A 14885-nucleotide genomic window follows, 5' to 3' on the forward strand; every position below is an offset into this window, starting at 1 on the left:
TTCATTTGGGAAAGCTGCAGCGTGAATGTGTTCTCTGTGCTTGGCTGAATCCCGATCCTGCTACATTTTTTGATATTATTGTCAAAAAGGAAAGCCATAACATCATTAGCTTTTCTTTCTTGTTCTTTTAGACTGACTTCAGAGAATTCCTGCCCAGGTCTTACCAAAACTTAACCCCCTGCTTCTAATTCTTTCAGATTCTTCTAATGCAATGACTCAGCAGCTACAGGATGAATTTGACAGTAGCGTGGAGAATGCAGAAGCTTGGATGAAAGCTATCCAAGAGAGACTGAGAATCAATGACAACACCAAGGGACCTCGGTCTGCCCTAGAAGCCAGACTAAGAGAGACTGAGGTAAGGGAAGAGTGATCTAGTGGTTCAGAGGTGGATGTCACTGCTGCCATTGTTGCTGCAGTTATTGCTGTGAGCTCTGGAGTTTTCCATTAATGAAGCTGTCAGCTGCCCCTGCTTAGTGGAAGATTGGTCCTGCGTGGATGAGTTACATCAGCATTCTTTCGAATTTTTCCATCTACACAATGTTTACAGACATTGTAGAAAGAGAGGATGGCAATTTGATATCACAGACTGCCAAGCTTTTCAGATTTATTTGGAAGACTAGCAGCAGGTTTGGCAGGTTAAAAATGTTTACACTCTCCTATGAGCATGCTCCAACCTGAAACAATTGAGTTGCTGCTTGCAATTACCAGATAGTTATTTGCAGAAGTCCAGCGTACAGGATGAGACAATCAGATCACATCAGTGTTCCATCTTCTCTAGGACCCTGGCACTGATAAAGATTGCAGAGATTTAGTAATGGGCTGTTCTAGAGTAATCCTTTTGTCCTTTCCCATAAACCCTAATGAGAAGTAGGTTTACAGCTCCCCTTTATAATCTGTCTAATGAAAGGGTAAATGTTTTCATTTTTTTTCCGGTCTTACTTAATCTTTTATATAACTCTTCTCACAGAGATTCTGCTGCATTGTGTTTGCACTCTTACTGGGATTTCACGTTTGTTAACTTCAGTTTCATTAGATGGTATCTTGATCTTGTAATCTCAGAGAATGAAACACTCCTGTTTGTCCCATCTCTACCATCCTTAATTAGAGGGAGCGATGGTATTCCTATGATGAACATTGAAACTATTTTTATAATTGTGTTACCTTGAATTCCAACTAGTCTCTTCTTTACATTAAATGGTCAAATCTTTCTTATAATTATTTACCCAGAAGTCTTTCTTTTTGTGTGTCTACTCACATTTGAACTGCCTCTTAATAAGTTTTAACTCCAAAAAGACATTGCGGGCTTATATAGAGGATGAGGTAATCTCCACAGTAGTACAGCAATGTCTTCATCCTTTTTCCTTAACTGAGTCTCACTGAAGTCTGAATCGTGCCTCTGGCATAATATAGAGACTGTTCATGGAGTGATGGCTGATGGCTAGACTTGCATGTCAGTCATAAAAATCTGAAGTATTTCCTCTTGGTCTATAGATTTATTTGTGCCCCTTAATTTTTTTCACTTTTTGCTTTTTTCAGGGAAACTATGATATTTACAGTCTCAGAAAAACATGCAAGAAACACAGAAACTTGAGTAGGGGGAGTGTAAGTTTGGCAAAGGGATTCATTCATGGTAGTGGTAACAATAGGTAACAATAGATGAGGTATAGAGGGTTGTGGTGACTTAATACAGTCTGAACTGAAACCTGTTGCTTCTGTAGGCTTTGGAAGAGGTCTTTAACATGGAAAAAATAATGTTAGAAGGTTTTTTCCAATTCTGACTTTGGAAATGCATCATTGTAAAGAATAAAAAGTTCCTGTTCTCTCTTCCTATGTGTACCTTATCCATCTTCTGCTCCCTCATCCTGACTCCTTTCTGGGCCTGGCTTACCTATCCAGCTCGCATTTCCTAGTGTTGTGCTCACTGCTTTACCTATTGTCTGTTTTCAAATCCAGTGATCATTTTTCAGTTCCATTTTGCATCTGGCTTGCCTTTTTTTCAAGCTTCCTTCCTGTGGTTTATTTTCTGTTAATTTGTAAATGAAAATGCCATCTAAATATAGCAATCATTTAAAAAACAGATTTGAAAATGAAAAATGCCTGTACAGTCACTGCTTTCCCTCTGACTGTTTCATTTGTTGGGAAAATGTGAAGCTTAGAATACAGCTTTACCCTTAGATTTTTCCCGCTGGGGGGATATCTATGGCTTTTATTTTCTTTCTGTGCCCTACCTTTGTCCCATCTTTCCTGGATTCTTTTAATCTCACTTTTCGTAGTAGATAGTGCATCCAAACACCAGTTTGTACATCACATGCAGATGACTGTGTCCTTGCCAAAGGAACAGTCCTTTCTCAGAATATGAGACTGCAAATCTCTGGCACTGGCTTGTGCTTTAGTCTCAACTTTGCAACAACTGACATGATTTTGGGGAAAAAATCACATGGGCTAAATCTTTCCAAAAGTAATTGCTTATTTTGAACCTCTCAATGTTTTCATTATATAAGCCTTTTCTTTCAAACTTGAGAGCCTGCAGTTTGCCAGGGGTTTGTGGAAGAACAGCATGTAAAGCTAATCTGTTGGTGTCAGAAATTTAGATAAAGTGATGCCGAAAGCTGACATCCAAATCAGGACATAATTAATCTGTTACATTTTACAGAAGTTGTGCTTATTTTCCATCTTGTGGTAGAGGAAGAGAATCTACTTTAAACTGAATGGCTTAGCTTTCAGTCCCTGGCATTACAGTTTGTGTAAGATACACATTTTTACCAATTCATAGCTCAGAAACTTAGGATCAAAGCAAAAGCTGGGAAGAGGCAGAAAAAACCACTGGTTAATTTTTCTTGGCTTGTGTTCTCAGCCAACTTTGATTTGCAATAGGAAGCCTTTTGAATACGTTTCCTGATGTCTTAAAGTAGAGCTTAAAACTGAGATGTTGTAGCATACCCTGTGGAGATTTGCTTCTATGCTTTTTGGCAGGTGGGGGAGAACAATGGGCAGGCACGTGGCAAAATAGTGCTAGAACTTTATAACTGCAGTTGAAACACAGCTGCAGTTATTTGATAGAAAATGATCCGGTTTTCATACCTATTTTAAAATGTTTTTCAATTGCTACATGGTTTTCCATTCAGTCTTTAGGTTGTTTAATAATAAACAAAATCTGAAGACAAGTTCATATTTTCTGTTCAGGAGAGGCTTTACAGAAAGGACATCATGATTGTTGGGAAAAACGAAGTCTATATGGCACAGTTAGGCTTGCCTTCTTTTCATGCTTTCAGTCTCATTTGTTTTTCTCATAGAAAATACGTGCACTGGAACCAGAAGGCAGCTTGAAAATTGACTTGATTCTTGTGAAGGCAGAGGCTGCTCTTCGCAGCATTGGCGAGGATAAGAAGCATGAGGTACTATCTAAACTGAGAGACATTAAAGCCTTGTGGGAAGAGACAGCCATATACATTACTCACTGTCACAGGTAAGACAAACCTATTTGGCACAAGACTGATATTTGATGTATTGAGGCAGTTGTCCCATCCAGTGTTTTTATAAAGTGCTTCTTGCCTTTCTCTGCTGCGTGGATTGCAGATAGCAATCTGAGCTGCTAATCCCAGTCCCATGAGCATGCAGAAGACTGATCTCTGCCTTCACAACCATCCCATCTCATGGTCTTGAATGATGAATTTGGCTAGGGGCAGGGTCCTTGTACAGGGTATTTCCTCCCCAGAGCAGAGAGGACATGGGAAGTAAATCTGGATCCTCTGAAGTCTGAGCATTTTCAAATTACTGAGAACCTTGTCTTTTGCTTCCAAGGTCTTTTGATCTTGCCAGTCTCAGCTGCTCCTGTCACAGTTTAATCTAATTTGTCTCTCTTGCTCTCCCCAACAGTCGTATTGAGTGGGTTTGGCTGCACTGGAGTGAGTACCTGAAAGCCCAAGATGAGTTTTATGAATGGATTCACAACATGAAGGTGACCTTGGAGCCTGACATTGAGTTGCAGCTTGGCTTAAAGGAGAAGAAGTGGCAGCTAAGCCATGCTCAGGTTCTGCTGAATGATATCTTAAATCAGTCAGTCCTACTGGAAAGGCTGCTAGAGGAAGCTGCTTCCTTGTTCAGCAGGATAGGTGACCCCAGTGTTGATGAAGATGTTCAGAAGAAAATGAAGCTGGAATATGAAGGAATCAGAGAAGAAGCTCAGGTATGCCTATAAAGAGTGGGAGGTGTTCAGATTTCACCAGTACACAGTGTTTTTTGCTATGGGGTTTAGCTGATAGGACTGCAAAAAAACCCAAAAAGAAACAGAGCTGAGGCCCCCTGTTCCTTCAGCCAGTGGACTGTTTGAAGCAGTCATCTCAGCCTAAGATAAGCTGTTGAGATGCTCTTATGCTGCACTTAATAGTATGTTGTAAAGTAATTCAAGCTGCTTGCTGTAACCTGGTGAATACTGTTTTAGGTCATCTCTGCATAAAGTTTGAATTTTCCTCATCTTTCAGCATATTAGTGGTTCTTGTATAATCAGATGCAAAGTACCCATTCTTGGAGACAGGGAATATTACATGCATGAGTCCTTTTTGAAGGAATTGGCATTAGTCCAGATACAGAGCTTTACTCCCTGCCTGCAGAACTGGGAAATGTGGAGGTGGGAGCCAGCTTAACTAGACAGTTCCAGTATCTAAAAGATTTTCACTGCACACAGATACTAATTCTTTCCTGATGCTAATCTTCTAGCTGGGACAGTTGTCAGATAGGCTGGTGTAAAACATCCTAGTTCATCCTTCAGTGCCAGTGATTTCCTTTACCCTATTCCTGGGTAAAGATTTCAGATAAGATTTATACTTTCACTTCTAAAATTCCGTTAAAGACAGGACTGGACCATGCTGCATGACTGAGGGGCAGACTTCTGCAGGTAGGCAGGAGAGTCAGTTTGTTCCTAGCCTGTATCAGTAGAGATAACCAAAGGGATATTTGCAATGCTTATAGACACATCTACCCCAAGTAAATAAAAAGGAAAATTTAGTCTTTGTCTCAACAGTGGCTTCCAGAAATCCCACAGGAATTACCTGGTGCACAACCAATTCATTTTCCTAACATTGGGTCTGCCATCTACCTCAGTCACAATGTTGCTTTCTGTTCCCACACCTAAACTCCAGCCCAGAACTCTATCCTGACAGGGATGTATGCTTGCCCCCTCCAGGTGCTGTCATACAAAGTTAACTTCAAATCCCACTAGAAGAACAATATGATTGGAATGCTCATGCCACTGCTCTGCTTGCTCTACAGACACTTTCTCTGTTAAAAAAATTTTTAGCCATAAGGATGCTACAGCTGCTAATAAGTCTCTCCAAAACCCAGCATATTTGGCAATTCTGTGACTGTAGCTGCTGCTGAGAGTCTGTAAACCACCAACAGACTTGTGCCTCAACACTGATTATTTATTTTTAAAGATAGATCTCATTCCAAGGCAACTAGATTTATGAATAAGAATGTTCCTGGGAATTCAGGTGTTGTCTATCTAAATTGCCATTAAGATTCTCCCTTCTAGCCACAATTTGTCTTTGGTTTTGAAGCAGGAGACAGTCATTAACTATTTTAATAAAACAATACTCTCAAATTTGAAATCTGAATGCTCATTTAAATACTCAAAGCCAGAATGTGACCTCTTTGAGACTGCTTTTATGTAGTGTAATTTCTCTAACTGAGTTGGATACTTGCTGGCATAAATGAGATCAGGAAGTGGCTCATAATACTTAGATAACTTATGTCTTTATGTCTCCAGCCAATTGAGACACTAGAAAAAGCTTTTCTTTGGCATTGATTACAAATAGCACATTTCATAGAGGGATAAAATGAGAAAATCCAGCTCTTTCAGGGGGTATGGAACAAAGAAGGGAGCTGGGAAGCCTTGGATTGTGTAGCTGGAATAAATGCAGAGCTTATTAACTAATGCCAAGGTTACAAGCATCTTGGGAATCATGTTGGAAAGTATAAAGCCAGTTAGAGAAACCCTGCCACCTCTTCCAGTGGGAGGGAGGAATGAATGAAAGAGACACAGGAGTTGTAAGAGAGTTGCTCCAGCCCCTCGCATGATAAGAGGCCAGGCTAAATGTGACTTGCACAAGCCAGCTGAATGTCTGAGCTGCCTGCCAGAGGAGACACACTGGTGTTTGTAGATTACACTTGTGTTTGAAAACCATTTTTAGCTCCCGTGCAGTTGTCCACCTCTATCAGAAGGCAAGCTCTTGAACAGCGTTTCTTAAATAGTTTGTCTGTGACACTGCCTCTCTGGTATGAGCAAATGGTGGAAGTGTTTGGGTTTTTTTTTTCTTTCTTGGTGCTAATATTCCTTATTCCCAACTTTTTAAAAACACATAATTTTCTTTTTATTACATCAACAGGGATATTTTTTATATGTTGCAGCCATTTCCCATGTGCTTTCCTTTGCCTAGTAGTATAGCAATATGCAGAGGTAGATGGTTGTTGGTTTTAGCACAAAATGATGACTGAAAATGGTAAGAGAAGTTATGATACACAGTGTCTGAGCACATCAAATGAATTTCAGTCCGTGTTTTCTCTGTTAAGTGAAACCTAAATATTTACAATGCCAATCCTTATGTACACTAAACCTAAGACTAAAAGCACCAGGAAGGACTACAGGAGCTTTTTGGACTCCCCTTGAGATGCCACAGGGGGCTTTAAAGAAGGAATTTCCTTTATGGGCTTTAGTTTGCCTTCCAGAGGAGGCTTGTTTGCCTTTCCTGACTGTAGGGGGAGCTTAGGGTTTTCTATGTCTCCATCCAGTCCACTTGAGTACGCAGGGCTGCTCATATCCTGCCCAGACACATTTCTATCTCTGTGGCCAGTGGCAAACCCATTGTTTTCCTCTTGGTGCTCTCTTTCCATGGTCGTGTTCTTGTTTAATGCCTCCTCACATTAACCAAGTGCATATGGAGATGGAGTTTAACACTGTCCTGCTCTCTGAACAGCTAACTCAACAGAAGCAGGTGATACCATATTTTCCATGACCAGAAAGTTTCCCTGCCTAACCTCTGGGGAGGATGACAGGGGCCTCAGCCAGCTCTTTCTAAACCTTTTATTTGAAAGTTAGCACAGTCTGTGCAGATCCATAGCATCTCTTCCTTGACCTCACAGAATAACAGGAGTGTCCAAGCTGTGTGCTCCTTTGTTTTGGCTGAATAGCCTGGCTAGGGGTGGGTCATTTCAACTTCCCTTTTTAACTCACTATATTATAAGCATAAGACTTTTCAATTTAATAATAGCTCTGCTTTGTTATTTTGAGTTGCTCCCTTAGAAGCTTCTGTCAGTCCAACAAATTAGCCTAATTCTCTGAAATCAATAAGCTAGGGTTGAGTTTTTTCACTTCAGTGTTTGGCTCATTTACACTGCTATAAAATTGCATTCAAGTCCCTAACTTGAGATCAAGGTGAGAATCATGTAACCTGTATGCACCTCTGCAGATTTGAGAATCAAGGCAAGGGGATTTAGGAAGCAAGAGAGGTGTTCTGCTGGATACATCTTTGCCACAGAAGTTTGCAGTCATAATTCTTCTTTTTGGTCTCATCCAAAACCATGTGTGCATAGGTGATGCTATTAAAAGTCCTGCCCTTATAAGCGAGCAACATTTCATCCTCCCTGGGAAGCAGTTGTCCCTTAAATGTCCGTCCTCTGTCCCAAAGCAAGTCAACTAGCCTTAGGGGAGACACTCCTGATTTGCACAAGTCAGCAGAGAGTGTGGTGGTAGTGTGGAAAACAGTGACCCATGTGATAACACCAGTGGATATCAGGACAGTGGTGGCTTTTTACAACACCTTGGGTCCCTTCCCCAAAGGCGAAGGGCAAAGTCTCAGAGGCACCATCACCTCACAGTGTGTGGGAGATCCCAGGATGACTGATGCTCATGCCACTCTTCTGCTGCCGTGGAGAAAGGGTGACAGGGGTGGCAATGGGACACTGCTAGCTCGAGCAGGTTGATGGATGCAGTGACATGCCCAGAGCCTCAGAGTGACAAGGGAAATCCAGGAGACACTTTGAAACTCTGCCTACTATTGCAGTTATCACCCTGCTGTTTGCTGAAGGCAGCTGAGATCAAGCTCTGCTCAAAAGTATTTGATGTGTCCCATATTAATCAAACTGAAACTCAACTTGTCTGACAGCAAAGCCTTTCAAGGGTGCTTCAGGCACTGGATGGAATGTTCAAGAAACCGTTTCTAATGTAACTGGAGTGAACCTCAATTGTTCTCCATGTCAGCTATTGAAGAGAAAGAAAAAAAGTATCTGATTTTGTAGGAGATAATACTTAGATTGGACATTATATTAGTGAAACAACAAAACCAAGATTCCTTGTGATTCATGTAAAATTTTCTTCAGCAGGTCTAAACTTTAGCTGACAAATAAGGATAGTCGAAGAAAATGTGACTCTGCTTTGTTGTGAGGGGTGCCAGACTGGATCAGTGAGGAGCCATTCATGATGTGCAGGCTTTGTAACATCAGGGGTTGTTGATTATGAGATACACATGCAGTAACCCAGAAAATGAAGTCTGCTCTCCAGAGATTTAAATTTGCATCCCAGGTCTGCAATACCACAACAGGATAGTTTGTGATCTGCTAGGTGAATAAGTATGGAAGTTCCTGGGCTACATGATTTCTAAGGTACCTTGAAGTTGATGATCACTTTTTATACAGCCTGTTGAAGTAATGAACACTTTGAAACAACTTGCATGCCCTGAGCACAGACTTTCATACTCTCATTTTTTTTCACAGGAAAATTCAATCTGTTGCATGCTCATCTTTCTTTTAAACCAGTGAGAGGAACATAATTGCTTGTCTTCTAGTGTCAAACCCAGAAACATTCTTCTGTCTCTTTTTCTAATGAGAGTATAGGAAGTTTTGGAAAGAGGAGGCTTGAAATTCACCTGAGAGAACTTTGCAGTTTGTCTCTTTTCCTCAGAGAGCAGCCATTGGGAGCTTGCAGCACAACCCAGGCAGAGACAAGCCTTAAGTCTTTTGTGTCCTGTTTCTTTAGGTGAACTGTGAATTCTGTGGAGGCCAGCTGGTATCAGAGCTTGTGGAAAGGGACCCTTGTTTATAAATTCTGGGTTAGTGTAAAGAAAAAAGAGTCAGATAAGCACTGTCCTCACGGCTTCTGATGTTTCTTGTTACAGCGCAGAGTGAAACTGCTTGAAAAGATAACCAAGGAACACGAGCAGTACAGCGCTAACGTCAACCAGTTTCAATTGTGGCTGAATGGTGTGACACAAAGATTAAACTCTTGCCTTGGAGAAGCAACCAAGACTTCAGCAGAGGACAAGTTAAAGGCACTAAAGGTCCTGACACAATGTAATTCTAACAAGGAACTAGGATTGTGTGTTCTTCATGCCTGTATCTGTTTCTCAAACCACTCAATGCTGTACTTGGAAAAAAAACAAAAACCAAAAAACCCAACAAAATAAGATCATGATTCTAACATAGGCTAGAGGAGAACAGTTGTATCAGGTCCTAAAACTGTTAGTTTTAGTTGGTTCTCCCAAATGTAGCAGGAGTTACAGGATGGTGTCTTGTTTTTTTTAAAGCCTGATCTCCCACAGTTACGTGGTTCTTTGAGAATCTTGCCCTTTAAATTTGTTTAAATGGCAGTTATGGTAATTATGATCCAAAAGGAGCCTGAAGTCTCATAGGTTTCAAGAGTTTAGAGCTGGTGATAAAAATATCAGTTTTGAGAACAGAATCCAGTATTTTGGCGCCACTGTTTAGTTTTAAATCTCTCAGAGATCTGACTTCAGTATTTCTTGGTGCCTGCAGCTCCTGTTTTCTTTCTTGGGGATCTCAGGTCACAAGCATCTATAACAATCAATCCAATATTTTCAGAATCATGGCAGTAAGTATTACTCAGAAGGCAGTCAAATAACCAACCCTTGCTTCTGGGTTTCTGAAAAATTTTAATAAAATAAAAAAAACGTACTTTGGAAGGAAGTGAAGAACAAAATATGTACAGCCAGGAAGGTGGTCTTTTTTTTTTTTCCTACTGCTTTCAGCTTTTTCCTGAACTTACCACTCCCACAGCTAAACTTTATTTAACATCTTTCTGCAGGAAATTGCCAAAACCATTAGGAGCGGTGGAAAGAAATTGAAGCACCTTGAAACTCAGTGTGCAGAGGTGATTCAGAATACCTCCCCACTTGGAGCTGACAGAATGAAGGATGAACTTGAAGCACTAAGAAAAGCCTTGGAGAAGCTGAAATTGCTGGGTAGTGAGGAGGAGGACAGATTGCTCAAGATCCAGCAGTCAGAAAGTGCCTACAAGTCCCAAGCCAGACAATTAACAGCAGAAGTCCAGGAGTTGAGAAATGACCTAGAGAGACTGGAAAATGACCTGGACCCTGGGAAAGGGGAAAACACTGAAGATGGATTTGTAACTCTATGGAGAAAATGCAATGTAAGTTGTTACCCCTTGTATGCCTAAAATCAACAGGATCAAGTTCAGTCATATATTGAATGCACACAGTCACATCCAGTGGGTGTCTGTCCCATTGTTTAAAGTTGATAAGGAGGACATGAGCGTGTATGGAGAAAACTGAGGAACATCTAAATAATAACAATGGAATCAGCTATTCTAACCTGTATCTCACTCTGAACAGAGGGAGAAAGATTGGAGGATGTGTTGGAGTTTGTGTCTTTCAAAGGGACTTGTACAAAAAGAGCACAATACAGAAAAAAAATAACACAATTTGCTCTACTTAAAAAGAAACAGAAAAAATAATGCTTTGCTGTATGTACAAATACACGCATGTACACACAAACACGTTTCTTGGGTGTTTGGTGAGACCATTTCTATGCTATATCCTTAATCCCTGTAGGATGGTTACCAATCTACAATCAAACACATCTTCATTCCTAGGAAATACGAAGTTTGCAGCAATTCAATATCTATACCACTATCAATCTATTGCAAAAATGAGTGAAAAAATTTTGTCATACATAGAGTAGATAATAATTTTTACCACTTCTATTTGAGGTTTGTTTTTTGCATTTATTATCTCTTCTCAAAATGCCTTTCACTGCTATTTGTATGTCTAGAACCCAGCAGGACTAGCTGGGAAATTTATATGCAAAAAGGATCCACAAAATACAGGCTGGTTCAATCCTACTACATTTGCGTGGGATTTTTGTTGGTTTTATTTCCCTAGAATTATGTTTATGTGACCCTAGAATTCTGTATATACGAGTCTTTGAGAAAGACCTGTTCATGCAAATAGACACAGTTAAGAGTGCTTCAGAAATACATCTCGTGTTATATACTGTAAGCAGTGAAAGGAAACTGGAACCTGTTTGTGTTTCACTCTGTTCAAACTGAAACCTGCAGATCAGATGCAGAGACGAGAGATGAGAGAAAGCCTGCAGGAACAAAACTGTTCTGGGAATGATTTCTACCTTTGCAAATCCACATTCCTTACAACCAGGAAAAAAGGCAGCAGAAAGGGGACTTGACCTGAGAGACAGCCTTATCTCTTAATTTCATGTTCTAGACGTGTGCCACAGTTCATAAGGTGTGATCTGTTCATTATTTTTATAATCAAGGCAACGAGAGCAGCTCTGGCTGCAGAAGAGTCCAAGGTTGAGAGGCTGAAGGCTCAGCTTAAGGAACTGCTACGGTTTTCCCAAGATGTGCAGCCACATGCTGAGAGTGTTGTTTCTGCAATACAGCAGTACCAAAGGTAATGGGAAATCTGATTATACTGGGGGCGTGGGGGAAATCTTCCCTCAGACACCAAAGAGATTGACAAGAGCCTAAGAAAAAAGTTATATGCCATTTGATTGTAGGTGAAGGGAAAAGAAACAAAGGTTTTTGCTAATTACATCTGCCTCCACATTTCAGGAAGCCTGTAATTTTAGCCATTTGCTGGAGCTGTAGGCTGCTGGCCATTTTCAAGCAGTGATCTTGCATCATTAATATTGTGTATGGTTTGAAGAAAATTAGATTGTTGGCAGCTGATTTGATCTTCTCAGCATTTTATAATGGCAATTTATGTATTTTGCTTGCCTTTCATGACAGCAACTAGAAAATCAGGACAGAAGCTGTAGTAGTAAACAGTTGCGAAGAATTATGGCCCTCCCTTGTTGAGTTTGTTGTGGTGACTCATCAGCCTTAGCAATTACTTGGCAGGCTTTCCTCCCCTTCTCCTGGCAGCATTTATGCATGATTCCTGTTTTCAACTTGCCTAGGGTTGGAAACTCTGAAAGTTTAGCCTCTCCCCAGACTTCAGTGTTTCCGTTTCCAGGCTGTCTGGAATCAGGAAGTAAAGAAGCTGCAGCAAATTTTGCAAACTAGAAGATCACTTTTTTTAAAGGAAAACAAAGGTCAGTTTTTTTACCATATGCAAGCTTATTTTCCTCTGTCCAGTATGCTGCTCTGCTGGAAGGGTTATAGGTCATTATGGGAAAAGTTTTCAGTTCAAAAGCTACCAAGTAAACGATGTTGAAAGAGAAGCAGATAAAGCAGGGACTGCCCTCTGAGTAGAAAATGGAAGCTGCTCTTTTGCCAGCTTCTCTCCAAAGTTTCTTTGCAAAGTCTGGCAGCTTCTGCTGAGCCTGGCAGGGGCAGCAGAGCAAATGGCAAAGGATATGTAATGTCAGAACTTTCTATTTGTGGAACTTTTGGCCTCTGCGAGCTTGCCTTTGCTTAGGTCCGTAATGTCGCAGTGACACAGGTAAGAATATGGTTTCTGTTTTTATAGAAAGGCAGTATTAATGTTGACTGGCATTGCTTTTGCCCTCATGTCTTGAAGTTGCAGGGCACTGTTCCCGTATGAACGTTCAGTTTGGGCTGCAATCTGCCATATGAAAGAGGATTCTGCAAATTGGGAAACCAGGAAGGCTGAAAAAAACAGGAGGCAGCTGCCTGGGGTGTGTCACTGCTAGGCCTTGTTAACTCAGCTGTATTTTGGATAAGCCTTTAAAGAGAAGCCTGATTATTTAATAAATGTGTGCTAATTTTTTATTGTTTTTTCCAAAATGTACACACACACACACACATAGTTCTTGCATGTATGTGAATATATATTTACTAATACAAAGCTTTTATCATAAGCACCTAGAGATATTAATACAAAAACAAGTGGCTCAACAGAATTAGAAAAAATATATTTGAATAATACATGTCTTCTCATAATAGGTAGCATAGGGTGATCAAAGATTCCTTAGTGTAATTTTTAAAGGAACAAAGACTCAATAATAAGTACAACTACGGTTAAATTCTAGACAGGACTGTCTTGTTCCTCCCATCAGCCACAGGGGCTCCCCTGATAATAAGATTTGCTAAATAATGCTGGTGATAGCAGCCAAGAAAGATCTCGTACAGGGGGAGGTGGCTGGAAAGTGGAAGTAATACTAGATACACAGTTGCACAAGAGACAAATGTGTCTTATGGCATCTAAATAAAGTCTGGTTGGATGTCTCTGACTGACAGAGCAGCTGTCAGTATGCACTACCAGGCTCAGACAGTAAAAAAGACTGAGGCTTTTGTGTTGGATACAGTTTACACATGAGTGTTGTGTCAATTCATGCCTTGATGAATAGGATGTTTGGACTTGGATTTCTTCATAATCTTTCTCATGGCTGTCCTTTATCCTTGCAGTGTTAGAGGCAAGACATCTAAAATGAGCACTGATCTAGAAACCCAACTGAGAAGACTCTTCCAAAACCCCCTGCAAGAGTTTGAACAGTGGAAGCCATCAGTCCAGATGTACCTGGAGACTCCGGAACCAGTGCTGGCTCACATTGAGGTAGCAAACCTGTTACTAAGTTGAGAAACTGATACTTGGTTTCTGTTTTCCCAAACTATGCCAGCAGCTGCCTGCATACAGCTGCCAGACAGCAGCAGCTGGAAGGGCCTTTCCAGTAAGTCAGGAAACCCCAGAATACAGAAGTTGATACTTAACTCTAGCTGTAGCAGAATGCCTTATTTTCTTCCCTTTGTATGGTTAACTGGAGTTGTTAATGGAGCAGGCTGAATTAAAGTGCTAGATGTCATGATGATAACGTTGTTTAGCATAGCCCAATCTCCCTGCTGAGGAAATCTGGGGAATTTGTTAAGAACTGTGTAGTAATATAGTTGTGGGAAATGCATGATTTCTGCATGTGCCCAGGAAGGTGTTTGTTACTTTGTCATCCCTATGATTTCCAGGATGAATGTGTCTGTGAACAGGGATGGAGTTTCACCTCGGGATGAGCATTCAAGCTGTCCTTTCTGTTGGTTGTTTAGGCCTCTCCTCTGCACAGACAACTCTTTCCATAGTACAGCTTTCCTCTATTTCTGTTCACAAAATGGATGCAGTCCTGGTGCTTCTAACATTATCAGGAAGACTTTTCCTTTAACTGGGCACTGTCCAGGTACCTTCTGTTACCCCTTGTCAGCCCAGCATGCTGTTTTTACCTGACTGTCATACTGCTTTAGTTGTGTGACTTGTGTGAGAATAATATGGTTATATGGTTTTTAGTACTTTGATATGATTTCACTGGAAGAATTTTTCTCCTTTAGGCTGCTCTAGCTGAAAGCTCCCAATTCAAAGAGAAGCTGATGACATTACAGCTGAAGAAAGATTTGCTGAACAATATCCTTGGTGAGGAAAGAGCAAAGTCTTTCCTGCAAGAAGTAGCTGAAGCTTCAAAGGAAAGAGAAATTCTACACAAAAGGCTGCTGCAAAGCAAGAGCAAACTCCAGGTGGGCTTCAAAGACCATATAGAGTCTTTTCCTGTGACAGAGACAATTATCAATCTTTCACTAGGCCAGTTTTACAGATACAAATTTAGTGCTAACTAGCTGTGCTTAATCCATTTTTCAAGTTTGATATAATATTCTAATAAATTTGTGGCCTGTTGCATAG

At 40.7% G+C, this 14885-nt stretch overlaps 1 protein-coding gene across 4 annotated transcripts in view; it reads left to right on the plus strand.

The window, feature by feature from the left end:
- The window catches only part of SYNE3 (spectrin repeat containing nuclear envelope family member 3), a 68476-nt gene that overhangs the window by 23722 nt on the left and 29869 nt on the right, over positions 1–14885 (plus strand). For all 4 annotated transcript variants that reach the window (XM_071745669.1, XM_071745670.1, XM_071745671.1 and 1 more), the window contains 8 exons: positions 198–355; positions 3294–3466; positions 3877–4186; positions 9168–9329; positions 10094–10438; positions 11581–11717; positions 13637–13784; positions 14540–14722. In XM_071745669.1, coding sequence (XP_071601770.1) covers positions 212–355; positions 3294–3466; positions 3877–4186; positions 9168–9329; positions 10094–10438; positions 11581–11717; positions 13637–13784; positions 14540–14722 — 1602 coding nt within the window. In that variant the 5' untranslated portion in view covers positions 198–211. Of the gene's footprint in view, positions 1–197; positions 356–3293; positions 3467–3876; positions 4187–9167; positions 9330–10093; positions 10439–11580; positions 11718–13636; positions 13785–14539; positions 14723–14885 lie in introns of those variants that run through there.

This window comes from Heliangelus exortis, chromosome 5, assembly GCF_036169615.1.
Source record: "Heliangelus exortis chromosome 5, bHelExo1.hap1, whole genome shotgun sequence".
NCBI lineage: Eukaryota > Metazoa > Chordata > Aves > Apodiformes > Trochilidae > Heliangelus > Heliangelus exortis.